We start from the raw sequence: 21,231 nt of genomic DNA, 5'->3' as shown, positions 1-21,231 counted from the left end.
AATAGATTGTCCTCCAACCTCCTTTGTTTCCGGAACCCATTCTGTAGTTCCCCTAACACCCCCTCGTTCTCCACCCAAGCCTGCAGTCTATCCTTTATAATTTGCATCACCACCCTGTAAACCACAGATGTCACTGTTATGGGGCGATAGTTACTTACGTCTGCTTTGTCCCCCTTTTCCTTATATATCATGTTCATTCTACTTAATCGCCATTCATCGGGGACTTTCTCATCCACTATCATTTTGTTCACTACCTGTATTAATGTTTGCTTGGATTTTGGTCCTAACTTCTTTATCAACATAATCGGGATCCCATCTGGTCCTGTTGATGTGCCACTAGGAACCTTCTTCTCTGCCCTTTCCCACTCTCCTTGCTCAAGTGAAGCTATTGCTGTAACCGGTCTATCCTCCTTCGATAAACTATGTACCACGTGCTTTGCTGAAAATTTTTCCGTCATCCTTGTTCCTATGTGTTTTATTGCTTCATCCCCTTCTAGTCGAATACCCTCATCTGTAACAATAAACCTTTGTTCTAGCCTAGTTTTATTACTCATTGCATTTAGATGTTTCCAGAATTTTTGGGCTGCTTTTCTATCCTTTTTATTTACTTTAGACATCCATTGGGCACCCTTTCTTCTAATTTTCTCATTAATCAAATAGGATGCGTCCCTTCTACACTTTATGAAGGTATCCCATTTTCTGTCTACTTCGGGTTTTGGTTCCCCCCTCTTCTTGGAATATCTGTGTTCTCTGGATGCTTCCTTGCGCTTTTCTATTGCCCTCTTGACCTCCTCATCCCACCAACTCTTGGGTTTGCGTCTTTTCCCTTTTAACTTTACTCGCACCTTAGCTAGCTCTAGCTCCAGTAATCGAGTTAATTTGGTATAAGTCCATTCTGTTTCACTATCCTCAAAAATTACTTTCTCGATTCTTTTGGCTGCTACTTCCAATTGCTTTTCTGAGTAAAAATTTCCCCCTGATTGTTCATCTTGCTTCAGTCCTACATTGCTTTTTCCTCTGAAGCTCAACTTGATACGCTTGTGGTCACTACCTAGACTTCTGGAACCATCTTCATCTATGCTCATTACCCCTAATCTGTTATACATCCTCTGTGACATTAGTCAGAGAGTCATCTGACAGCGCCTCCATACGGCGGACGCGCGCTCTACGGCGGGCTTCAGGCCATACCGCGTAGTGACGTAATGGTCGAGAGGAGAACCAATCGCAGCATTCGGCTGCAGCGAAAGCCGTCGAACGTGCCGTCGAAAAAGCCGGAGTCGGCCTAGGAACATGCTTTGAAACACGAGATCGTGAAAGCAGCGCCGCCGCAGGCAAGACCCGGCCAACCCGGCCGTGCGCGAAGCTGAACGCGAACGTGCAGCCAGCTGATCGAATTCGGGGGCAGTACGAGGCGTCGCCAGATGAAAGCCGCCTATGTAATGTGAACATCGGAAGCGACAGCGGGAGGAGTCCCTGGCCATGCTAAGCCCGTCGATGACCGCGGCAGCCGATGATGGAGAGTCGCAGTCGCCGTCGCCTCTCACTAAGCCCAAACTGCCCAGAGACGACGAGACACGCGCCCGGAGAGCCGCGCAGCAGCGCGAGCGCAGGCGGCGACAACGGGAAGCGGCGGTGGAATTTTTGCTTCCTCCGTGGATGGCAGCGTGGGCGTCGTCGGCCGTTGTAGCCGATGATGGAGCATCGCAGTCGTCGCCTTCTCTCGTTAAGGACAAACGGCCCGTGGACGACGAGACGCGCGCCCGGAGAGCCGCGCAGCAGCGCGAGCGGAGACAACGACAACGGGAAGCGGCAGCTGTGGCGGCGAAATTTTTCCCTCCTCCGTTGTCGGCGGCGTCATCTTCAGTCGGCCCAGTGTCACTGAGTTGGGCAAGTAAACCGCTTCTGTGCGGGGAAAAAAAAAAAAAAATTGGTGGTGTTTCAGAAATTTTCGTGTCGTTGTCCTAAGCAAAAAACGCCAGGCTAAAATTTGAATGCAAACAGCATATCTCATTTGAAATCATGCATACAGCATACAGCTCAGTAGTTTTCATTGATAAAAACTACAAAACAAGCATCAAAACCACATGATGGATGATAAGGCGCGTGTGAACAATGGGAACACCGTCCCCGACGCGTTTCGGTAAACATTAGGTTTGCAGCTGCTTCGAAAGGGATTGACGCCGTTCGGAGCCCTTGCTCGAAGCCCCTGCAAACAATGCTAAGCACGATCCTTATCCCCGCGTGTGTTTCCCGGTAAAGATTATGGTTGCATAAGCTACTCCGAGTGGAAAAGTACCCAACAGCATAGAAATCACGTAGTGACGTCACCACGCTTTCATAATAACAGGGAGACCGGTCTAGCAACTCATTCAGTTCATTCCAGGCTACCATGGGTAGACCACGGAAAGTAAAGCCAGGCTACCATGGGTAGACCACGGAAAGTAAAGACGCCAGAAGAACAGCGTGAATATAGTGCTCGACGAAAGGAACAAAACCGTCTTGCTCAACAGCGTCGCAGGCAAAACCCTGCAGCTCTCGCGCAAGACACCGAGTGTAAGCGTCAGGCTAGGCAGGACCCAGCATATGCCGCCAGAGAAGTGGAGCGTATGCGTCGGGCTAGGCAGGATCCAGCATACGCCGCCAGAGAAGCCGAGCGCAGGCGACAAGCCCGCCGAGATGATAAGGAGCGGCGTGAAGCAGAGAATGCTGCGAAACGACGCAAGTACCACGCAGTGACGTCGCAATGGGTAATTGGGTGTCGTTTTACAGCTTCACTGTCCGACCACCTTCACAGCATGGATTGGAGCCACAATTTTTTTTGTGTGCGTGTTTAACCCTCTCATCTCTCTGGTGAATTAGTCTATACATCAAATATCAGCTAAGCTTGATTGCTTGTGATTTGTTTTAATTGGTGCTCTCTGGCTACAGTTTAAAAGGAAAAATGTTGAAAAAGCTGGACTTTTTTTAGCGACAGTTGTTCACGGCTTTATCCGCGAGGCCTCAGTCGCGGCCAATGACGGCAATGTCTACATCAGGCGCAGCTGTGAAAGGCGGGAAAAGGAGTAGAAGGGCATGACAGATGCTGTAGCCAACCACGGTTGAGATTGGATGCGAACAGGGTTTCAACGTTTCGAAATAAGCCGGCCGCGTAGCATGCCATCTATCAGATGCAATGGAAAAGCTGGTGAAAAAGAGACGTTATTGCTGCAAGCGTTGCGACGTGTACGAGACGGTGAGAGAAAGTGGCGAACTTGCCAGGACCGTGCAGTGCGTTCTGCCAAAGCTGAAGCATGAATACCTTATTGTGCGTGCCACACAAAACAAAGCAGGAAGACGTCGGAGGCAAGTGAAACCCCAGTTCAAGATGTAGTACAAGTGTCACATCCCATGGTCGCATTGCACTGCCGTTATCAGCCAGGAAAATGCCTTTGCTGGGTCTCTAGTGTCTGAGATGGGCAAGGAGATACAGTTTGGGGACAAAAAAGAATGCATTCAAGCAAGTACTACGTGGCGCTATTGTCTGATGCCAAGTGCTTACGTTTTGTGCATTTCTCTGGTGTCTCTGAAATATGGAGGACTAGCAGAACTCAAAATTATTTCCAGAATAGAAGTGGCAATATAACTAGGGGTTGGACTTTTCCGTTTTTATTTCCTGAAAATTGGGTGGACTTTTCAGTTTTTATTTCTGAACCCAGTTTTCGGTTTTTTTCGGTGGGTAGTTTTTCCTGCAGGTGAATTACTGAGTTTTTCGGTGATTTAATGTAGCATCTCAGTGCGGTCAAAAGTCACTTATTTGTTTATTTCATCAATCTAGCCAGCTCGAGCATTCCCTTTAAAATAATTACCATCTAAATGGTGGAATTTAAATTTGCGGTTTATCAAGAATATGCTTTCGCCATTACCAGAAGTAACAAAGTTTAATGTTTCAACCGCCAGACAAAACTTGGAAGGGGAACTAGACTTCCTAAAAATGGGTTGTCTTATTACGGTTGAAATGTTGCACTTGGTTGTGCAAGAGGACGACTGGGACGACTGCAGTCTGTGTTGACTGCAGCTATGGAACTGCTGCTTAACAGTCACGGTAGATAGAACATGACACTTTTTTGAGATATTTATAAATGATCTTGCGTGAGCACCTTATATCCAATGGAAGAACCTGCTTAATAAAGTAATTGGCCTAGCGGACCGATAATCTAACACACGACACTTGGCCATGAGGTACTACACAGACATTGCAGCCTCTTCGTATGTAGAGGCGTGCAAGATAGTAGAGAAATGCATCAAAACGCAAGATTGCGCTTCTTAATCCAAAAGTACCACCTTGTCACCACGTCCCTGGCTGGCGTACATGATTAATTTCCTCCTTTGACTGGGTAATTACTACTTAATTGCAAGCTAGGTATGGTGTCGATGCCTTGGATACTGACCTTCTTAGGTTAAAACTGAATTTTGAAAGTTGAATTCGGAGCACCTTTTTCAGTTTTTTTTTTTTGCTTAAACCGAGAAGTCTAAACCCTGAATATAACTATGGAAAATGCATAGGTCGAGGGTCACCAAGAGCAACTTGCACTTTGGGAGAAATGAGATTTGCATAATGAGAGACATGATTGCAGTGTAGTCAGCAGTGTCGATGAAATAGTTACCCATATAGGTGAACTTATCGAGCAGTTTATCTGCAGAGACGAATTTTCTTTTTTAAACCTGAAACCTTGATTATAATAGTGGACTTAGAAGAGAATTGTTTTATATAATCAGGTAAATAAAAAGTTTGCTTACCTATTATTCTAATCGGTGCTTTCCGTAATACTGAGTAAAGAAGCATGTCTACCAAATAAGAATTTCTAGCTGTCCACCAAAATCCACAGTTTATTAATGCACCCATCACAACATCAGTACAGTTGTTTCAAATCCAAAAGAGCATACTGTGAGAACTAGTGGTATATGGGCATAGCAGGAACAGGTTCTCTCAGTGCAAGTCCTCTTGGTTATCGCTAACACTGTGCTAGTATTAGAACCCCCATTTTGGAAGAATCTGTCTGTCTGTCTGAAGCCTCGTTGTGGGGTAGAGTGGAGCAGGTGTACGGCATGTTACACTGTGATTGACAGACTGGATCGCTCCACCCACTCGCTTTGGTGTGAACCCCTCTGCAGCAACAGCTTTTTCGTCCATGGGGGAACACTCTGCCACAGTGGTTGTCTATAATAACTTTTTTTCCCTCCACATGTCTTTTCTCTGCCTGCAGTGAAAGTTCAAGATATATTTCTGATGGGAGGTTTTGTCTTATGCCCTTGAGTTCCACTTGAGTTCTATGGCTTCAGTGGCGTTTTTCATAACATATTGAATTCTTATTTATCTGCGCGAGTACAAGTAGTAATTAACAATAAATTATCCGACCCGAAATCAGTTTTAGCAGGCGTCCCGCAAGGAAGCATATTGGGGCCTCTACTTTTTATCATCTACATTAATGACATCGTTCTCATTGACCCACGCCCAACATTTATAGTATATGCTGATGATACCAGTTTATTTTTCAACTCTAGCAATATACAAAATCTGACTGAACAAGCAAACACGTGTTTACATCTTTTAAATCATTGGTCAATCGTCAACTCACTATCTATAAACATAAATAAAACAAAAGTCGTGCTTTTTAGGCCAAGAAATAAAATAGTGTGCAATAGCGACATTTCACTTCGGATTGGGTCTGTGCCTTTAGAAGTTGTCTCCGTCGTAAAAAGCCTTGGAGTATATTTTGAGAAGCATTTATCGTGGTCAACACATGTCGATAAAACAGCGGACAAGCTGTCAAAAATAACTGGTGTGCTAAGTAAACTACGCTATTTTCTGCCACAAAAAGTGAAACTAATTCTTTATAATTCCATGTTTGCTTCCGTTTTAAACTACTGTTTCACGGTATGGGGAACTACCACACTCTCAAACTTAAACAGGTTACATGTAATCCAAAAACGAGCCATAAGAAGCATTGCAAGCATCCTCCGCGACGTTACGACAAAACCCCTTTTTAATGCCTTCCACATAACTCCAATACACGAGCTATATAATGTCAACTTAATAAAACGATATAGGAGAAGTAATACCTATCGTAATTTTCTTGAAACTTTGTCTCAACTAACACCTAGAGAACACACTTATGCCATAAGAAACCGCGATAAATGGCTCATTCCCCAAATACGATCTAACTATGGATGTCAAATGCTCAGCTACCTCTTACCATTATTGCTAAATGCTTTGTGTTAGTCTTACAAACCAGTATTTTTGCATCTTATTTCTTTTCCTGTTTTTGTCTGTTTTTATCTCTTTTTTTATTTTTTCCGAGTCAGTTGTGTCTTGCTTATTTTTTCTCAAACGCAATTGTTTTGTTAGTTGCTGCCAATATATGTAATCAAACAAACCTTGTACGGGGGCGCAGGCGCGCAATCAAGCTCCAGTGAGAGCTTTTTGTCTGCGCCCCTAACATCTGGATGATGTAAATAAAGATTTGATTGATTGATTGATTGTGCCTATGAAAAAATGACTGTCGTCACCAGTTTTTGTCTTCAGAAACCGTGATTGTTTGCGCAAGTTTTCTAGGCATAGTATTGCTACTAGATGTCACCGAACCCCCGGTTCATTTGGTAATCTCTGGCTGCTTATTTTTTCTGTGTTATTTGTAGGGGCTCCATTACTGGCACCATGCTTGTTTTAAATGCTGCACAAATCAATCTTGAGTTGTACTACCTTAAACTGCTCCTATAGTTTATACATCACTACAAATGCAGAAGGACGGGCATATTACAGCTCATTAAGCATCAGGTGCATGGAAAAACAAGGTCTTGTTTTGACTGATGCCACTGCCCGTTTTGTTTGTTTTTACTCAATGCTTGGGTTCACCACTAAGCTGTATCTCGGTCACTTTAGGTAAAGAGCGTTGCACTGGCAGCTGAAGAGCTTTCACATTCTTTCTTTGCAGGGGTCCAATGTCCCTAGCACAAGACCGGAAGCTGCTTCTGCTGTGGACGGTATTTCAACCCAAAGGAGAAGGCCATACTTGTGCAAAAAGCACACCACAAAAAGCAAAGGCACCAGCACCTCTTCATTAACACGCATCAGAAGCTCTGCATCAATGCGCAGCAGAAACACACAGACAGAAGTCTGTGCTCAGGTAGACAGAGGTGAGTAAAGTGGTGCCTTCCTTTGCAAGGAGTCTAAATGTTCGTGTCCTGTACTTCCAGTAACGCAAACGGCAAGAATTGTAATCGGAACAGCAACGCAGACATAAGGTGTGCGCTTGACATCTCTGGGTGCGCAATCTGCATCCATGTTTTATGGTAAGCATCGCCTTGAATGTTTCGTTTTCCAACTGTGCATGGTTACGACCGTACTGTAGTTGTACCCTTGCTGATGTTGCAGTTTTTGTACACTGCTGCAAGGGACACTGTGGTTAATAGTTAGGTGCTGATCTTGAGACCAGCATCAGCAACAGCATTTGGCTGCACATTGCTCTTGCACATTGCTGTTAACCGGTATTTCTTTTCATTTCAGCGCTTGGTTATGCTCCTGAGGGAACTCGGCAGCTCATTCCAAAGGACCGTTTAGCACAGCAGTCACAAGGATGCTTCCTGTTACCTGCTGGGCTTTGGTCTGTGGTGATCAGCTACTGCACTGTCTACACCTCATACGCCACCACACTGCCTTGTCTGCGACCAACTACTGCATGCGGAAAGAAGGACACATGCTGCGTAAGCCTGACTGCACTTCCATATCCGAAATATGTTCTGGCATCCATTTAAACCCATCTTCCTAAGGATTGAGGTGGAGGCTGTTCGGTCTTTCTCATGATAAAGTACGGTAGAATCTCTTTATGGTAATTAAAGGGACCAGAAGATTTGTTCACCTTATCAGAATTTTATATTAACAGAGGCTTGCTATGTGTAGGGCTTAGCCATTAGCGACAGACAGGCAGAAATCTAGTGACAACTTTGACTGAGTTTAGGCTTTACGTAGCAGAGGATAAACACTTGCAGTAAATTTTTTTTCCTCGTGGACGCTGTTTAGAAGGAAAGTTAAGGTTTTGGTGAGTTCATGTCCTGCTTCAGGTTTGCCACAGTTTCCGGACAATGTCCGCCTTGGTTAGCTGAGGATAGGAGCTAAAAAGCATTTGAGTCCATGGGAACATCGGCAATCACAAAGATTTGAGCAATCAGGGCGTGAAAGAGGTATTTGTAAAGCTGCTAGAAAATATCTGTGCCGCATTAATTTTTTCTCTCTCTCGATCTGCGTCTGTAGGGACTGTGCAGTGCGATCATATTCCTGCACAGGAAAAAAAATTATAAAATTTTAATCAGGAAGGGTGTCATGCTGGGTGATGCATTCTCCCCACTGTTGATAATCACTTGCTTACAAGAGGTATTCTGGCCTGTTGGAGTGGGAAAACTTGGCGATGCAAGTCATGGTGAAAACCTCAGTGATATCTGATTTGCTGATGCCATTATTCTCCTTAAGGACTTAGGGGAACAATTACAGCGCAACGGAAATTACAACTGGGCGTGGTGTCAAGGATTTAGATAAATTTCAATGCAGAGCAGGTGGTGTCCAAAGAAGAGCTTAGCCAGTTTGTTCGCTTACGAGATGGTCATTTTAGACACCTCTGTGTGAAATTTCAGCCAGATGGTGTAGAATTTACCGTCTGTGAGCTGCTTCTAAAGTTCAGCTGTGGCTGTTATAAGATGTCCTCGATTTGGCTACACTTTCTACACTCATTGTCAAAAGTTCCGTCCAAGTCCAGCGCCAGTTCTCGAAGTGTAAGTGCAGCTAGACACTAGTGCTCTCAGTGTAGCGGCCGAATCAAGTGTGAAAGTGCAAGAGCGTGCAAGCCTTTGTCTGTTGCAGCCATTCCTTCACGCTTGTGACTCTTGCGTGAGTGTTTGCACATGGTGTGACATGTAAGCAGCGTTGTTTTTGTTGTAGTAAATGCTGTGCGGTGTGAAAAATGGAGCATCTGGTGGCAGCAGCAATGGAGCTCATTGACTCAGACAGTGATGACGAATTTGACTCCACCCTTTCTATTGCCTTGTGCAAAGTGGCGCGGGTCGAGCGTCACCGAGTGAATGGCTACTTTGTATTGGTAACAACAAAATAGTACTTCAACTTTCAATTCAAGAAACAGTTTAGACTTTCGCATGAAACCTTTGGGGACTTGTGCAGGTGGTTTAAACTGTCACCGTACTATCCGAAAAGTGTTTTGGGCCGTCTTGAGATCACAGCAGAGAAAAGTTGCCTGATTGCTTTGTGCTACCTTGGAGCTCAAACAAGTATGTATTCAGTTACTGTGATAGATTCAACGTGTCCGAGTCATCGGTTGTGCTGTGCATACAAAGGGTGCTAAACTTTCTGCACTCAATCAGCGAAGAGGTGATATGCTGGCCAAGTGCCGCCGACATAGCCCGCAGTAAAATGGGCTTCCTGTCGAAAAGCAGGGAGAAAGGCCCCCGCAATACCACCGGATGCATCGGTGGCTGTCATGTAGAAATACTGAAGCCTGAGGAATCAACTGCATCATACATTAATAGGAAGAAATTTCCATCGATAATACTCCCAAGCTGTATGCAGCGACCAAAACAAGTTTCTGGATGTACATATTGGCTTCCTCGGTTCAGCATACGATGCGTGGGTGTTGTGGGAATGCACATGATTTGAGGAAGCTGCAGCCAAATGCGGAGACTCTAATATACTCGGAGATTCCACATATCCCCCATTGCCTTGGCTTTTAACACCAAAGACAATGGCTCAAGTTTTCCTGCATGAAAAAAAAGAGTCAACAAGTTTCACAGCCAACAGAGAGTTGCCATTGAGCACACCTTCAGGCTTCTGAAGCAGCGCTTCAGACAACTATACCTTGTTGATGCAAAGACAATCATGCAGTGTTGTCATGTAGTTATGGGAGCATGTGTACTTCATAACATGTGCAATTTTGAGAGGGTCTTTATTGCAGAGCTTGCAGACCTGCCTGCTATTGATGATGCTGGTAATAATGAAGAGCCGAGTGAAAGTGACGCAAATGCAGGACACTGAAAGCCGAAGCAGGCTAATAGCCCAGCAGCAGTGCTGACCGAAAAAGAAAGCAAAATGTGAACTTGAACTCGATGCTCATTTATTATTAGCCTCAGCAGCTTGCACTAGGCACTCTAGGAGACGCATTTCCTTCTTGTGCTGCTTCTTTTCTGCCATGGCTTCTTGCAGCACATTTATGAGGCTGCCAATTGCAGTCCTGTCCTGGCTACGTCTCCTAGCTGGTGTTGCTTCAGTGCTGCGGGAAGGCGTAGGTGGTTCTTCCTCTTCAACATCAGCAGGCCCATTGTCGGGCAACATGTTCTCTTCTTCCCTGTTTACTTTCATTAATAAAGTTTCATTAATTTCAACATAACAATTGTTCATTATATGCTATAACTATACAAAAGAAGTGGCAGAGAAATTCGCTGTTGGGTAGCTTGGTTTCTCGCCATTCCTGTAAGCAGAGCAGCACACACAGCGGGTTTAAGAGCTGGAGAGGTCACTACAAAGTGAAGTGAAAAATTAATTGCAGATTCAAGAAGGTCATATTTCTCTGAATTGTACAATAAGAATTCATTAATTAGTCAAGATGATTTCTCTCTACAGGCCTCCACAACAAACACAAATGCATGCTAGGATGCGAAAGCAAATTAGAACCACAACTAAAACATGCCAGTTTACATTATGTGAACATAATAAGATGGCACAACTTTAAAATATTGCATTATAGAAAAAAGTGTTAAATTTTAAACTTACGCTACTATTCTTCCTGGTGCTAGCAATGCCACAGGGGTAATATGGTGCTCTTTCTCCAGCACCTCGGAGAGTTCTCTGTCAAGAAAATACAATCTCGAAGATTATCTTCAAAGGATAGCAACTTGAACAAACAGCTGAAATGTCAGCTGTTTATACCGTTCATACCAGCAGGTTGCTCGCGAATGGACGGACGAACCAGTCTTCACTTTAGATTTTTTATATGCTCTCTCCATTGTTTTTCTTTTATTTTCTACCTGCAGTGTTGTGAGTTGGCAGCCAAATTCAGTTTACTTCCTGTGCAAGTTTCTCACATGACTGTTTTGTCCTGAGAAAACAAGAATTTGCCAAGTGTTAGTACCTCACTGTTAATAAGGATAGCATAAGTTACAGCACATTCCAAGTTTATACCACGGGCCTGTGTGCTTTTGTGGAACTTTTAATAACGCCGAGGAAGAGATGAAACCGAGAAAAAATGAATGACATGCTTCTAGAAGTAGACAGTAAACATATCTACTGCCAGTACGCCGAGCCATAGCTTACGACTGAGAAAACACTGTGCATTCTAAACTTCAGCAACATAATCGGGAAGGTTAACAACACAAAGTGTGCTAATGGTGCGTTGCAGAAATCATACATCTGCGCTATCTGGTGTATAAGCACGCATCGTTATGGCATTTCACACGCTGCGACTTACCTAAAGCCATCCTTTTGCCAATGCTATCTTTGTCTTTCTTGTACTTGCTGAGGCTGCCACGGTGGCTCAGTGGTTATGGCGCTTGGCTGCTGACCCGAAAGGCGCAGGTTCGATCCCGGCCACGGCGATCGAATTTCGATGGAGGCGAAATTCTAGAGGCCCGTGTACTGCGTGATGTCAGTGCGCGTTAACCCAGGTGGCCGAAGTTTCCGGAGTCCTTCACTACGACGTCCCTCATAGCCAGAGTCGCTTTGGGACGTTAAACCCCCATAAACTAAACTAAGCTGTACTTGCTGATCAGGAACCTCTACTTGCTGTTGCTCCTTGATTTGTGTTTACATCGCCAGGCGGTGGCGGCGAATCGCGACATGGAGGCACAGGCGACGGCATGGGCTGCCGGACTGGCAGCTTGATTGAAATTTTATGGCTTGACTGATGACCATTATCTCACCCAGTGCACTCTTTGAGGGGGCACTGATGCACCGCTTGTAAGGGGGCAACCATACAGACTTGTCAGTAAAGTACGGCTGCGCCAACATCTCGGTCGCGCTATTTTGTCATGCAGAACCTGGCATCATCAGCAAGGCTATGTCTCCTGCAATACAATTGCAGCCCAATTGCAGGCACCTTGTTCCTACAAATTTTTTTTAGTCACGTCCCTCCACTGAACTCTCGGTCTTCATGGCTGAGTCCACTATGCGACGCCACTGGTTATGTGTTCCCAACATTACATGACGTGCAAGTTCTTTTTAGCTAGAATATTGACAACAGAGGTTTGATTCCCACCCCGCATGCTCTTTCCATCTCTCAGCATTACCTCTGTGGTTTCCCTTCTACGGTTTGTTGCGCTGTCCTTAATAATCTAATTTCTGGCTTTTTCATTAACATCCAGGTCTCAGCTTCAGACCCGAGTGCAGGCAAGGGGAAAATGTTACATATTTTTTTCTTGAAGGATGTCAGTGCAGTGCTGTCCATGACCTGACAGTATATGCGGTTGGGGTTTGGGGTACGCAAGGCCTCCACTCAGCTATCTAGGCCTACAAAGACTCTTAGCTTCCGCACTCGCAGTCTCTGAAGAATACCGTGGCAGGTTCGTTCATTCTTTGGCACGGCGCAGAGAAGGCTTTAAGTGGGAACAGTCAATAAAACAGGTTTATTCCTGGAATATGTAAATGTACAGTACATGTCACGGCTTGTGGGTGACAGTGCCCATGTAGGCTGCCGAGCCACACGACCAGCCAGGTCGCCATCAGTGCGATGAGAGACGATATGCGGGTGCCACAGCACACTGCACCGTTTCCTAGCAAGGGAGAGGAAGGGCTCTCTCTTGACAGATGAGAGAAAGGCTGGAGGGTTGCTGGTGCCCTCTCCTTCACACTGCTCACATGTCGGGAAGATGGCAGCCCCTGGGGGCCATGTTGGGTTGGGTAGGCCTAGCAACATGCGGACAGGGAAATGAGGTTTGAAGGATCCCTTCCACTCCACCCCATTCTTATTTTCCCGGTTATTTCTAACGGTGTCACTAGTTAACCTTGGTGCATGTATTTATGGAGAGCGATCCACATTTATTGTTGGTCCCGGTAGCCACGGCTGGTGAGCCAGCGGAGCGGGCTGTCGATGTTGCTGGCCAGGCTGGTTGATGAGAGCTTTCTCTGTTGCACGAGCGAGGGCTTCTGGTCTGCGTGAGGCAGGTCGCGCCAACTTGATCTTCATCAGTGCCGCTGGCGATGCCAGCACCGCTACAGATGCTTCCCCCCTAGTGCGGTGTGTGATAAAGAAAAAAGAACGGTATGTACAAGTTTGTACAGCTGGGTCAAGTCCAGGGCACAGTTAGGCTCGTGAAGGCTGCCGGGCGAGTGAAACAAACTCAGGCGGTCGAGCCTGGCTGCTGCTCAAAGGGCGAGGGGAGCCAAAGAATGAGGATGATGATGTAAGGAACAGGCGGAAGAAGTCCTGGAAAATGTCATCGCAGAAAATGCACCTGCGGCGGGAGTTACAGGCGATATGTGCTTTGCGCTGGCCCAGCGGGTGCAAACGAAGGGATGGCGTGCGGAAGCCGCCGCCGTAGAAGAGGGGATGCCTCAGCCACTGGTGACAGTGAAACGATGGCACACGACATTGGCCTGGAGGTCTGCTGCGTGGAACTCGGGCTGCCGTGTAGGGAAGTGGTCGACGAGGTGGAGCGGCTTTATGCAAAAACAAGCTCACTGTGGCAGTGAGACGGGTGGCTGGGGGTACAAGAAGCAAGTCCGGGGCGTAGTTGTCGGAACGGAAAGAATACGGTATGGCTGTCTCATCTGTCGCTGAGGCACAGGCACTGGTGAAGGCGCCAGGTGGGCAGGGATGCGTGGCAGGCGTGTCGGGTGGCGCGTTAGACGCGACAAGGCCCTGGGGCGGCGTGCATGCGTGCCTCGCGACAGGAATGACAGTCGTGGTCACTGTGGTTGGGCTTGAGGGAGCAGGCGAACTTGGGACCAGAAGTGAGTCTGGGCCCGGGTCGAGAGAGGGCGCTGGCGGTGATGGCCCAAGGGCAGGCGCCACAGCTGGGAAGCAGGGCTGGGCAGGAGGCGCCGTGGGAAGGGAGATCACAGGTGGATGGCCGTCCATAGGGGCCGGTGAAGCAAACTTGAGAGAGGTTGGGGTGTAGTTTAAGGCAGCTGGTTTAGAAGGTTGGCGCGTTCTCGCGTGGCACTTGCCGAACCGTGGGTGGGGGCACATATGGTGGTGACGATAGTGGAAAGACCGATGTGGGGTGGGGCGCCGATGTAGGAGTGGGTGGAGGGAAAGCCGAAACAGCTCGGGTAGCGAATGCGGCTAGGGGTGGTGGGTCGAGTGGCGCCGCAGATTCTGTGTCCGGAACAGGAGTGCAGAGAGTCGGCGGGAGCTCCAAGCCAAAATACGCCATCAGGGCCTTCTTGAAGTCGGCGTATATGTCGGGGGCCAGGAGGCAGCAACCGCGGCTGTGCCAGGAAACCGGGTGGGAGTTCGCGGCTGGCGTGCTGATAGCGCAGCAGCTGGCTGGACACGTTGTTGATATGGAAGTGCGAGTCCAGCTGCGCCAGCCACAAAACGAGGTCCCTGGAATAAAATGTGGGCAGGCCGGGCAGCCGAGGAAGGAAGGTGCGCTGATAGCGCCGAAGGAGCTCACCGGATGCGGTGGTAGGCGCGTACACGGAAATGAAAAACTGCCGAAAGCCGGGTGCGAACAGCGGGCTTGCAGCGGCAAGGCCAAGTGGAGGGACAGGATGGGCAGGAGCGCAGAGCCGGTGGGAGCGGTGTTGTGTGCATCAGGGCTGTCGTCCGGTGTCACCAGATGTGGAAGGTAGTCCACATTTATTGTTGGTCCCGGTAACCACGGCTGGCGAGCCGGCGGGACGGGCTGTCGATGTTGCTGGCCAGGCTGGTTGATGAGAGCAACCTGTTGCATGAGCTGTTGCATGATCTGTTGCATGAGCGAGAGCTTCTGGTCTGCGCGAGGCAGGTCGCGCCAACTTCATCTTCATCAGTGCCGCTGGCGATGCCAGCACCACTACACATTCTCTAATTCTGATGCTTTTTGTGTAGCGCTTCAGTGTTGTCCTCATGCCAGGCTGTTGAGTATTGCCTTAATTTTGTTCATAGCAGCTGTAGTGCGTGCCATTGTTGTATTCTTGGATGCTCCCTCTTTTGCTGCATTTCAACGTTCTGGCTTGCAAGAAATAGGCTTGACAAGCCCAGTCTAGTTCCCAAGTCCAGTCTACTTTGCAACCAACAATAAGACTCTACTTGCTTGCTAAATAAGTTCAGTAGCACAAACAAATGCTACTGAAAATGGCTGAATGTTCCGCCGATGAGCCTAGCATGCTGATGTCCGCCAACACTGTGCAGGCAAGGCCAGTGGTCTAGGTGGGAAAATGGGAGATGATGGTTGCAATTCATCAAACTTCCTTTTCTTCGCTGACATACTTCTGTTGATTTTGTGGGAAGATGCTGCGGAAGTGGTCACGGCATGAGCCAGCGAAGATGGAGACACTTTGTTTGCACTGACGGCAGACCCTGATGTTGAGATTATTTAAAGATGTGCCTTTGTATAGCAGGCATGGTGCACTAAAATGGTCTGTAATGAGTTTTAACCAATTTATATGTTAACATTTGTGCGTTTAGTTTATTGACTTGCTTTTGTTTTTGTTGACCTGTCAGGGCGAGAGTGTCAATGTCTGCTTTTGAGTGTGCTTGCAGCCTCAAGAGTGCTTAGAGTCGTAATCGAGCCAAGCAAGATCAGACTTGATTGCGCTTGAAAGTGGCTGTGTGACAACCTCTGATCTGCATTGAATTTGATTAGCCTTGACTCAGGATCGAAACTGCCCATGTGACGGGTATTATTTTCCTAATTATTTCACTCTCAGGGTCTGGATCTAGTTCGCTACCTGCCCTAAATAAATGTATTCCCTTGCCACATCCAGTGCGTCGCTGCCTATCTTAAACTACTGTTCCCTTGTAGGAATGCTGAACATTGTTTGAGATTTCTTCGAATGAATTTTTATACCCACCATTCTGCTTTGCCTGTCTATGTTCACAATCATGCTTCGCAATTTGTCCCCCATGCTACTTAGCTTGGCAATATCACTGGCAAACCGAAGTTGTTCCATTAATCCTAATCCCCAGTTCAGTTCTCTGAATGTCTCCTGTAAACACACGGTGAATAATACTGGAGAGACCAAGTGTCCTTGCTGGACTTGCATGACTGCTCTTTTCATCTTAAGGTCAGTTGTCGCTTGATATGAGCATATAGCATACACCAGAAATGTTCACAGAAAACACCACTTCATTTCTTACAGCAAGTGTTCCACTTGACCCATGCCATCTTGAGAAGACTCCACGGTTTTCAGTGTGACCACATGGCGTCTGGGTGCCCGGCAGCACTACTTAGTGCCAACGTCTCTGATCCTCCATGGTACCACATGGCGTCTGGGTGCCCGGCAGCACTACTTAGTGCCAACGTCTCTGATCCTCCATGGTACCGCTCCTTGGGATAGTGGCGAGTGGTGATCAAGCAGTAGGCAGCCCCACGTTTGGTCGTGACTCCTCTGCAGTTTGCGGAGCAACCGCAGGGCACCAGGACTCAAGCGCATAACTGCTACACAGTGGCACAAGTGCTCAACAGTTCAGTCACCACTCTGGTTGTGGTCTGCGTAGGATCATCACAAGTCTCAAGAAAGCTTTTCCCTCATTTTGAGAAATTAATACTGCTGTCCCTGTATCACAGGTACTTCCGAAACAGACGTCGAAAAACAAACAAACAATGCACTTATTCAACTCAGTTTATGGGCAGAAGCAAATTATCTGCGAATAAATCCAGTGAAGACTAAAATTATGTTGTTCCGTCCTAAGGGAAAGAAAATATCGCGACCTATCAAAGCCGTATTCAATAGCCAGCCTATAGTGCTCGTTGAGTCCGTAAAAACACTGGGAGTTACCTTTTCAGGCAATTTAACTTGGAATACACATATTAATTACATACGTTCAAAGGTCGCCTCAGCCCTTGGTATACTTGCGCGGTTTAGGCACATTCTTCCAATAAGGGTAAAGATCATACTTTACAATGCGTTAGTACTTTCTCATTTGCAATATTGTAACATAGTGTGGGGCACAACAGGCATAACAAATCTTAACAAGATACATCTGCTTCAGAAAAAAGCAGTGAGATGTATTGCCAATGTACCACTCTTTTCTCCCACCAGGAATATTTTTGTAAAGTATGAAATCCTTCCAATATTTGCGTTATATACTTATAGACTACTATCATGTTACAAATCTCACCTAAAACAGCCCGACAACCTCATCATTTTGCTTGCACAACTCAGAGAAAACGCCAGCTGCCGTGACACAAGACACAGAGAAATTTGGTTTACCCCAACACCAAGAGCCTATTATGTGAATCAATCCTTATGTTATAACCTTCCAATTCTGCTGAACAGATTAAATGAAGAAAATTTTGACATAACCCGAAAATCAAAACACGAAATTCGGGAATACTGCCAGGAGAATTCTTTTCCTTGAGAATTTCAGATGCAATCTTTCTGATTATTATGCACCATTCTTTGTATGATTATCTATGACCTTTTCATCGCATCGCATTTTATTTTGTCATTTTTGCATGATGTGCATAAGTGGCCTGCGAAGTGTTGATTTATTTACTTTTGCTTTGTATGTATGTATGTATTTAAAACACCCCGACAACCTCATCATCTTGCTTGCACAACTCAGAGAAAACGCCAGCTGCTGTGACACAAGACACAGAGAAATTTGGCTTACCCCAACACCAAGAGCCTATTATGTGAATCAATCCTTATGTTATAACCTTCCAATTCTGCTGAACAGATTAAACGAAGAAAATTTTGACATAACCCGAAAATCAAAACACGAAATTCGGGAATACTGCCGGGAGAATTCTTTTCCTTGAGAATTTCAGATGCAATCTTTCTGATTATTATGCACCATTCTTTGTATGATTATCTACGACCTTTTCATCGCATCGCATTTTATTTTGTCATTTTTGCATGATGTGCATAAGTGGCCTGCGAAGTGTTGATTTGGCGAAAATAATGAAGCGCCGACCAAAAGGTGTTGTCAAGATGGAAGGACGTTTCGACTTCCACACGCAAGTCTTGTTCACTGATGGAAAAATTTCGCACACAAAGCTTAAGTACGTTGTGCTAATCGTCGCAGGCATCTAGCGTACGAGGGCGGTAGATTGCCGATGTTACGGTTGAGCGTCTGATCTGTTGTCTGGATAAACAGAGACTCCAGATATTGGCGTGACATCCAGTTTTTCTCACGGCCGATAATTGCCGCTTCTTCCCAAGCGATATCATGCTTCGTGTTTTCAACGTGTTCAGCCAGTGCGTTGGAGCAAGCCTTCATTTCTTGACATCATTCTTGTGCTCATTCAGCCGTCTTTCAAAGTTTCCGCTTTCACCTATGTAGGAGTGATCGCAGTCTGAGCAGGGGATTTTATAAATTACTCCGGGAAACTTTTCCTTTTTTAGCTTGTCCTTTACGGACACCAACTCGTGACGAAGCTTGCACGCAGGCACGTGAGCTATATTCACATCGTAGGTGCGAAAAATGCGGGCCAATGACTCGCTCACGCCTGGCACATAGGGTATTGCAGCTCGGGCACGGCAAGGTAGGCGAACGGGCTGAGCTGGTCTCGTTGTCTGCTGTATTACAGCGTTCACGAAGTGCTGTGGGTAGCCACAATTGTTGAGCTCGCGTCGCACTTGGCGTATGTCAGAGGCTTTTTCTTCGGGTTTCGAGCATATTCTTTCCGCACGACAGACGAGGGTAGAAACGACGGAGCGCTTATGGCACGTAGGATAGTGGATTTTACCCGCTCTCCCTTGTACCGGCTTTCAGGCTACTTGCACAAAGTTTTTTCGCCACTCGTTGGCAAGAGACCGACTTTCATACGCAACTCCTTTGATTTTACTGAAAAAATACGCGAAATCACGATTGACAGCGACGAGATAATGGTGTCATTTGACGTCAGATCACTGTTTACCAGCGTCCCCGTGGATCTGGCGGTGGAGGTATGCCGTTCAGCGCTTCGAGACGACGACGGACTGAGTGCTAGGACACCCATCGATCCATCGGATCTGTTGAAGCTTCTGCAGTTTTGCTTGAAGAACACGTACTTCATCTTTCGGGGCACGGTCTACAAGCAGGTTCATGGCACTGCCATGGGAGCATCTATCTCGGTCACAACCGCAAACCTCACAATGGAAGCACTGGAAAGCCGCGCTTTGGCTTCGTTCGAGCCGCGCCCGAAGGTCTTCCTGCGGTACATTGATGACTGCTTTTGCATAATCAAAAAGAATGCCTTGGCTGCTTTCACGAACCATTTGAACAGCATGGAAGATTCCGTCCAGTTTACCGTCGAGGAGGAGATTTCTGGCCGTCTTCCTTTTCTGGACGTCATGGTGGAGCAACGTGATGACCGCCTATCATTCAAGGTGTACAGAAAGGACACGCACACAGGCCAATACCTTCACTTTAATTCAGTCCATCCTACGTGCCATAAGCGCTCCGTCGTTTCTACCCTCGTCCGTCGTGCGGAAAGAATATGCTCGAAACCCGAAGAAAAAGCCTCTGACATACGCCAAGTGCGACGCGAGCTCAACAATTGTGGCTACCCACAGCACTTCGTGAACGCTGTAATACAGCAGACAACGAGACCAGCTCAGCCCGTTCGCCTACCTTGCCGTGCCCGAGCTGCAATACCCTATGTGCCAGGCGTGAGCGAGTCATTGGCCCGCATTTTTCGCACCTACGATGTGCATATAGCTCACGTGCCTGCGTGCAAGCTTCGTCACGAGTTGGTGTCCGTAAAGGACAAGCTAAAAAAGGAAAAGTTTCCCGGAGTAATTTATAAAATCCCCTGCTCAGACTGCGATCACTCCTACATAGGTGAAAGCGGAAACTTTGAAAGACGGCTGAATGAGCACAAGAATGATGTCAAGAAAAAGAAGGCTTGTTCCAACGCACTGGCTGAACACGTTGAAAACACGAAGCATGATATCGCTTGGGAAGAAGCGGCAATTATCGGCCGTGAGAAAAGCTGGATGTCACGCCAATATCTGGAGTCTCTGTTTATCCAGACAACAGATCAGACGCTCAACCGTAACATCGGCAATCTACCGCCCTCGTACGCTAGATGCCTGTGACGATTAGCACAACATACTTAAGCTTTGTGTGCGAAATTTTTCCATCAGTGAACAAGACTTCCGTGTGGAAGTCGAAACGTCCTTCCATTTTGACAACACCTTTTGGTCGGCGCTTCGTTATTTTCGCCAATGTATTCACCCGACCAGACGAGATTTCGTCGAACCTTAGATTTCGAAGTGTTGATTTATTTACTTTTGCTTTGTATGTATGTATGTTTGTTGTATGTATAGCCGTCGCTTTTCCTCCTGTACTGCCGGGTATGTAAAGGAGCCGGGACCATTGTCAAGCTGTCGCCACAGCTTTTAGTCCCGGCTCCTCCTTTGTAAGAAAGGAATAAACTTCAACTTCAACTTCTTTGCATATTATGGTACATTAACATAGATGTTTTAGATGTTCTCGTCTACAATTCTACTCAGTGTCATACACACTGCTTAACATTCGACAGTAAAAATTGGTACATATGTTGGCAGTCTTATTTTTTTGCCATTTCCACTGTACTACTGCACTTCCATGCGCTCTGCTGTTATTTGAGCCATCTATGCAAATTTCCATGTAACTTGCATATTTTTCTTTCAGAGCCAGGAATTCTTATACTAAGTGTTCATGTGGTGGTTGTTTTTTACGAAAGTGTGTTAGCGTGAAGTCACACACAGTAGGAAGGCTGCATGATGGCGGCAGTGGATTGTGTCTTGGGGCAATTCCAGGTAGGGCATCAGTATTCGAAGTCCAAGGCATGTGATAACAGCGTGATAACAGATTGGTGTGATAACAAAGGTCTGATTGATTGTGGTTTATTATTGAACAGTGTTCTGGATGTGCACTTCATAACTATGGGGTAACACAGATGTTTTAACCTTATTTCCAATATGTAAACACACGTAAGCATTATTCTTCTGTCTGCGAGGGGCGGTTCATTTGTTTCTGCTTAAAGATTGTTTATGGGGGACGTCTTGTATACAGCAGTTGAGAGATGCAACCCTAGCTTTTATATTGGATCCAGTCTTTATATTGGATCCAGTCTTGA

At 46.4% G+C, this 21,231-nt stretch overlaps 1 protein-coding gene across 6 annotated transcripts in view; it reads left to right on the top strand.

Moving 5' to 3' along the window:
• The window catches only part of LOC144128249 (uncharacterized), a 49,001-nt gene that overhangs the window by 8,820 nt on the left and 18,950 nt on the right, over nucleotides 1-21,231 (top strand). The window contains exons 1-5 of one of the 6 annotated variants that reach the window (XR_013313758.1): nucleotides 1,166-1,887; nucleotides 6,972-7,173; nucleotides 7,234-7,329; nucleotides 7,544-7,740; nucleotides 16,319-18,138. Coding sequence is in view for 2 of the 6 variants with exons in the window: in XM_077661508.1 (XP_077517634.1) it covers nucleotides 1,480-1,887; nucleotides 6,972-7,173; nucleotides 7,234-7,280 (657 nt within the window). In the remaining 4 variants the exon portion in view is untranslated. Of the gene's footprint in view, nucleotides 1-1,165; nucleotides 1,888-6,971; nucleotides 7,174-7,233; nucleotides 7,330-7,543; nucleotides 10,428-16,318; nucleotides 18,142-21,231 lie in introns of those variants that run through there. The other 5 variants (XR_013313759.1, XR_013313761.1, XR_013313760.1 and 2 more) reach the window with 5 other exon arrangements.

This window comes from Amblyomma americanum, chromosome 4 (assembly GCF_052857255.1).
Source record: "Amblyomma americanum isolate KBUSLIRL-KWMA chromosome 4, ASM5285725v1, whole genome shotgun sequence".
NCBI classification, from domain to species: domain Eukaryota; kingdom Metazoa; phylum Arthropoda; class Arachnida; order Ixodida; family Ixodidae; genus Amblyomma; species Amblyomma americanum.
The sequence above is the reverse complement of the archived record's forward strand: the minus strand, read 5'-3'. Positions and strand labels throughout refer to the sequence as shown.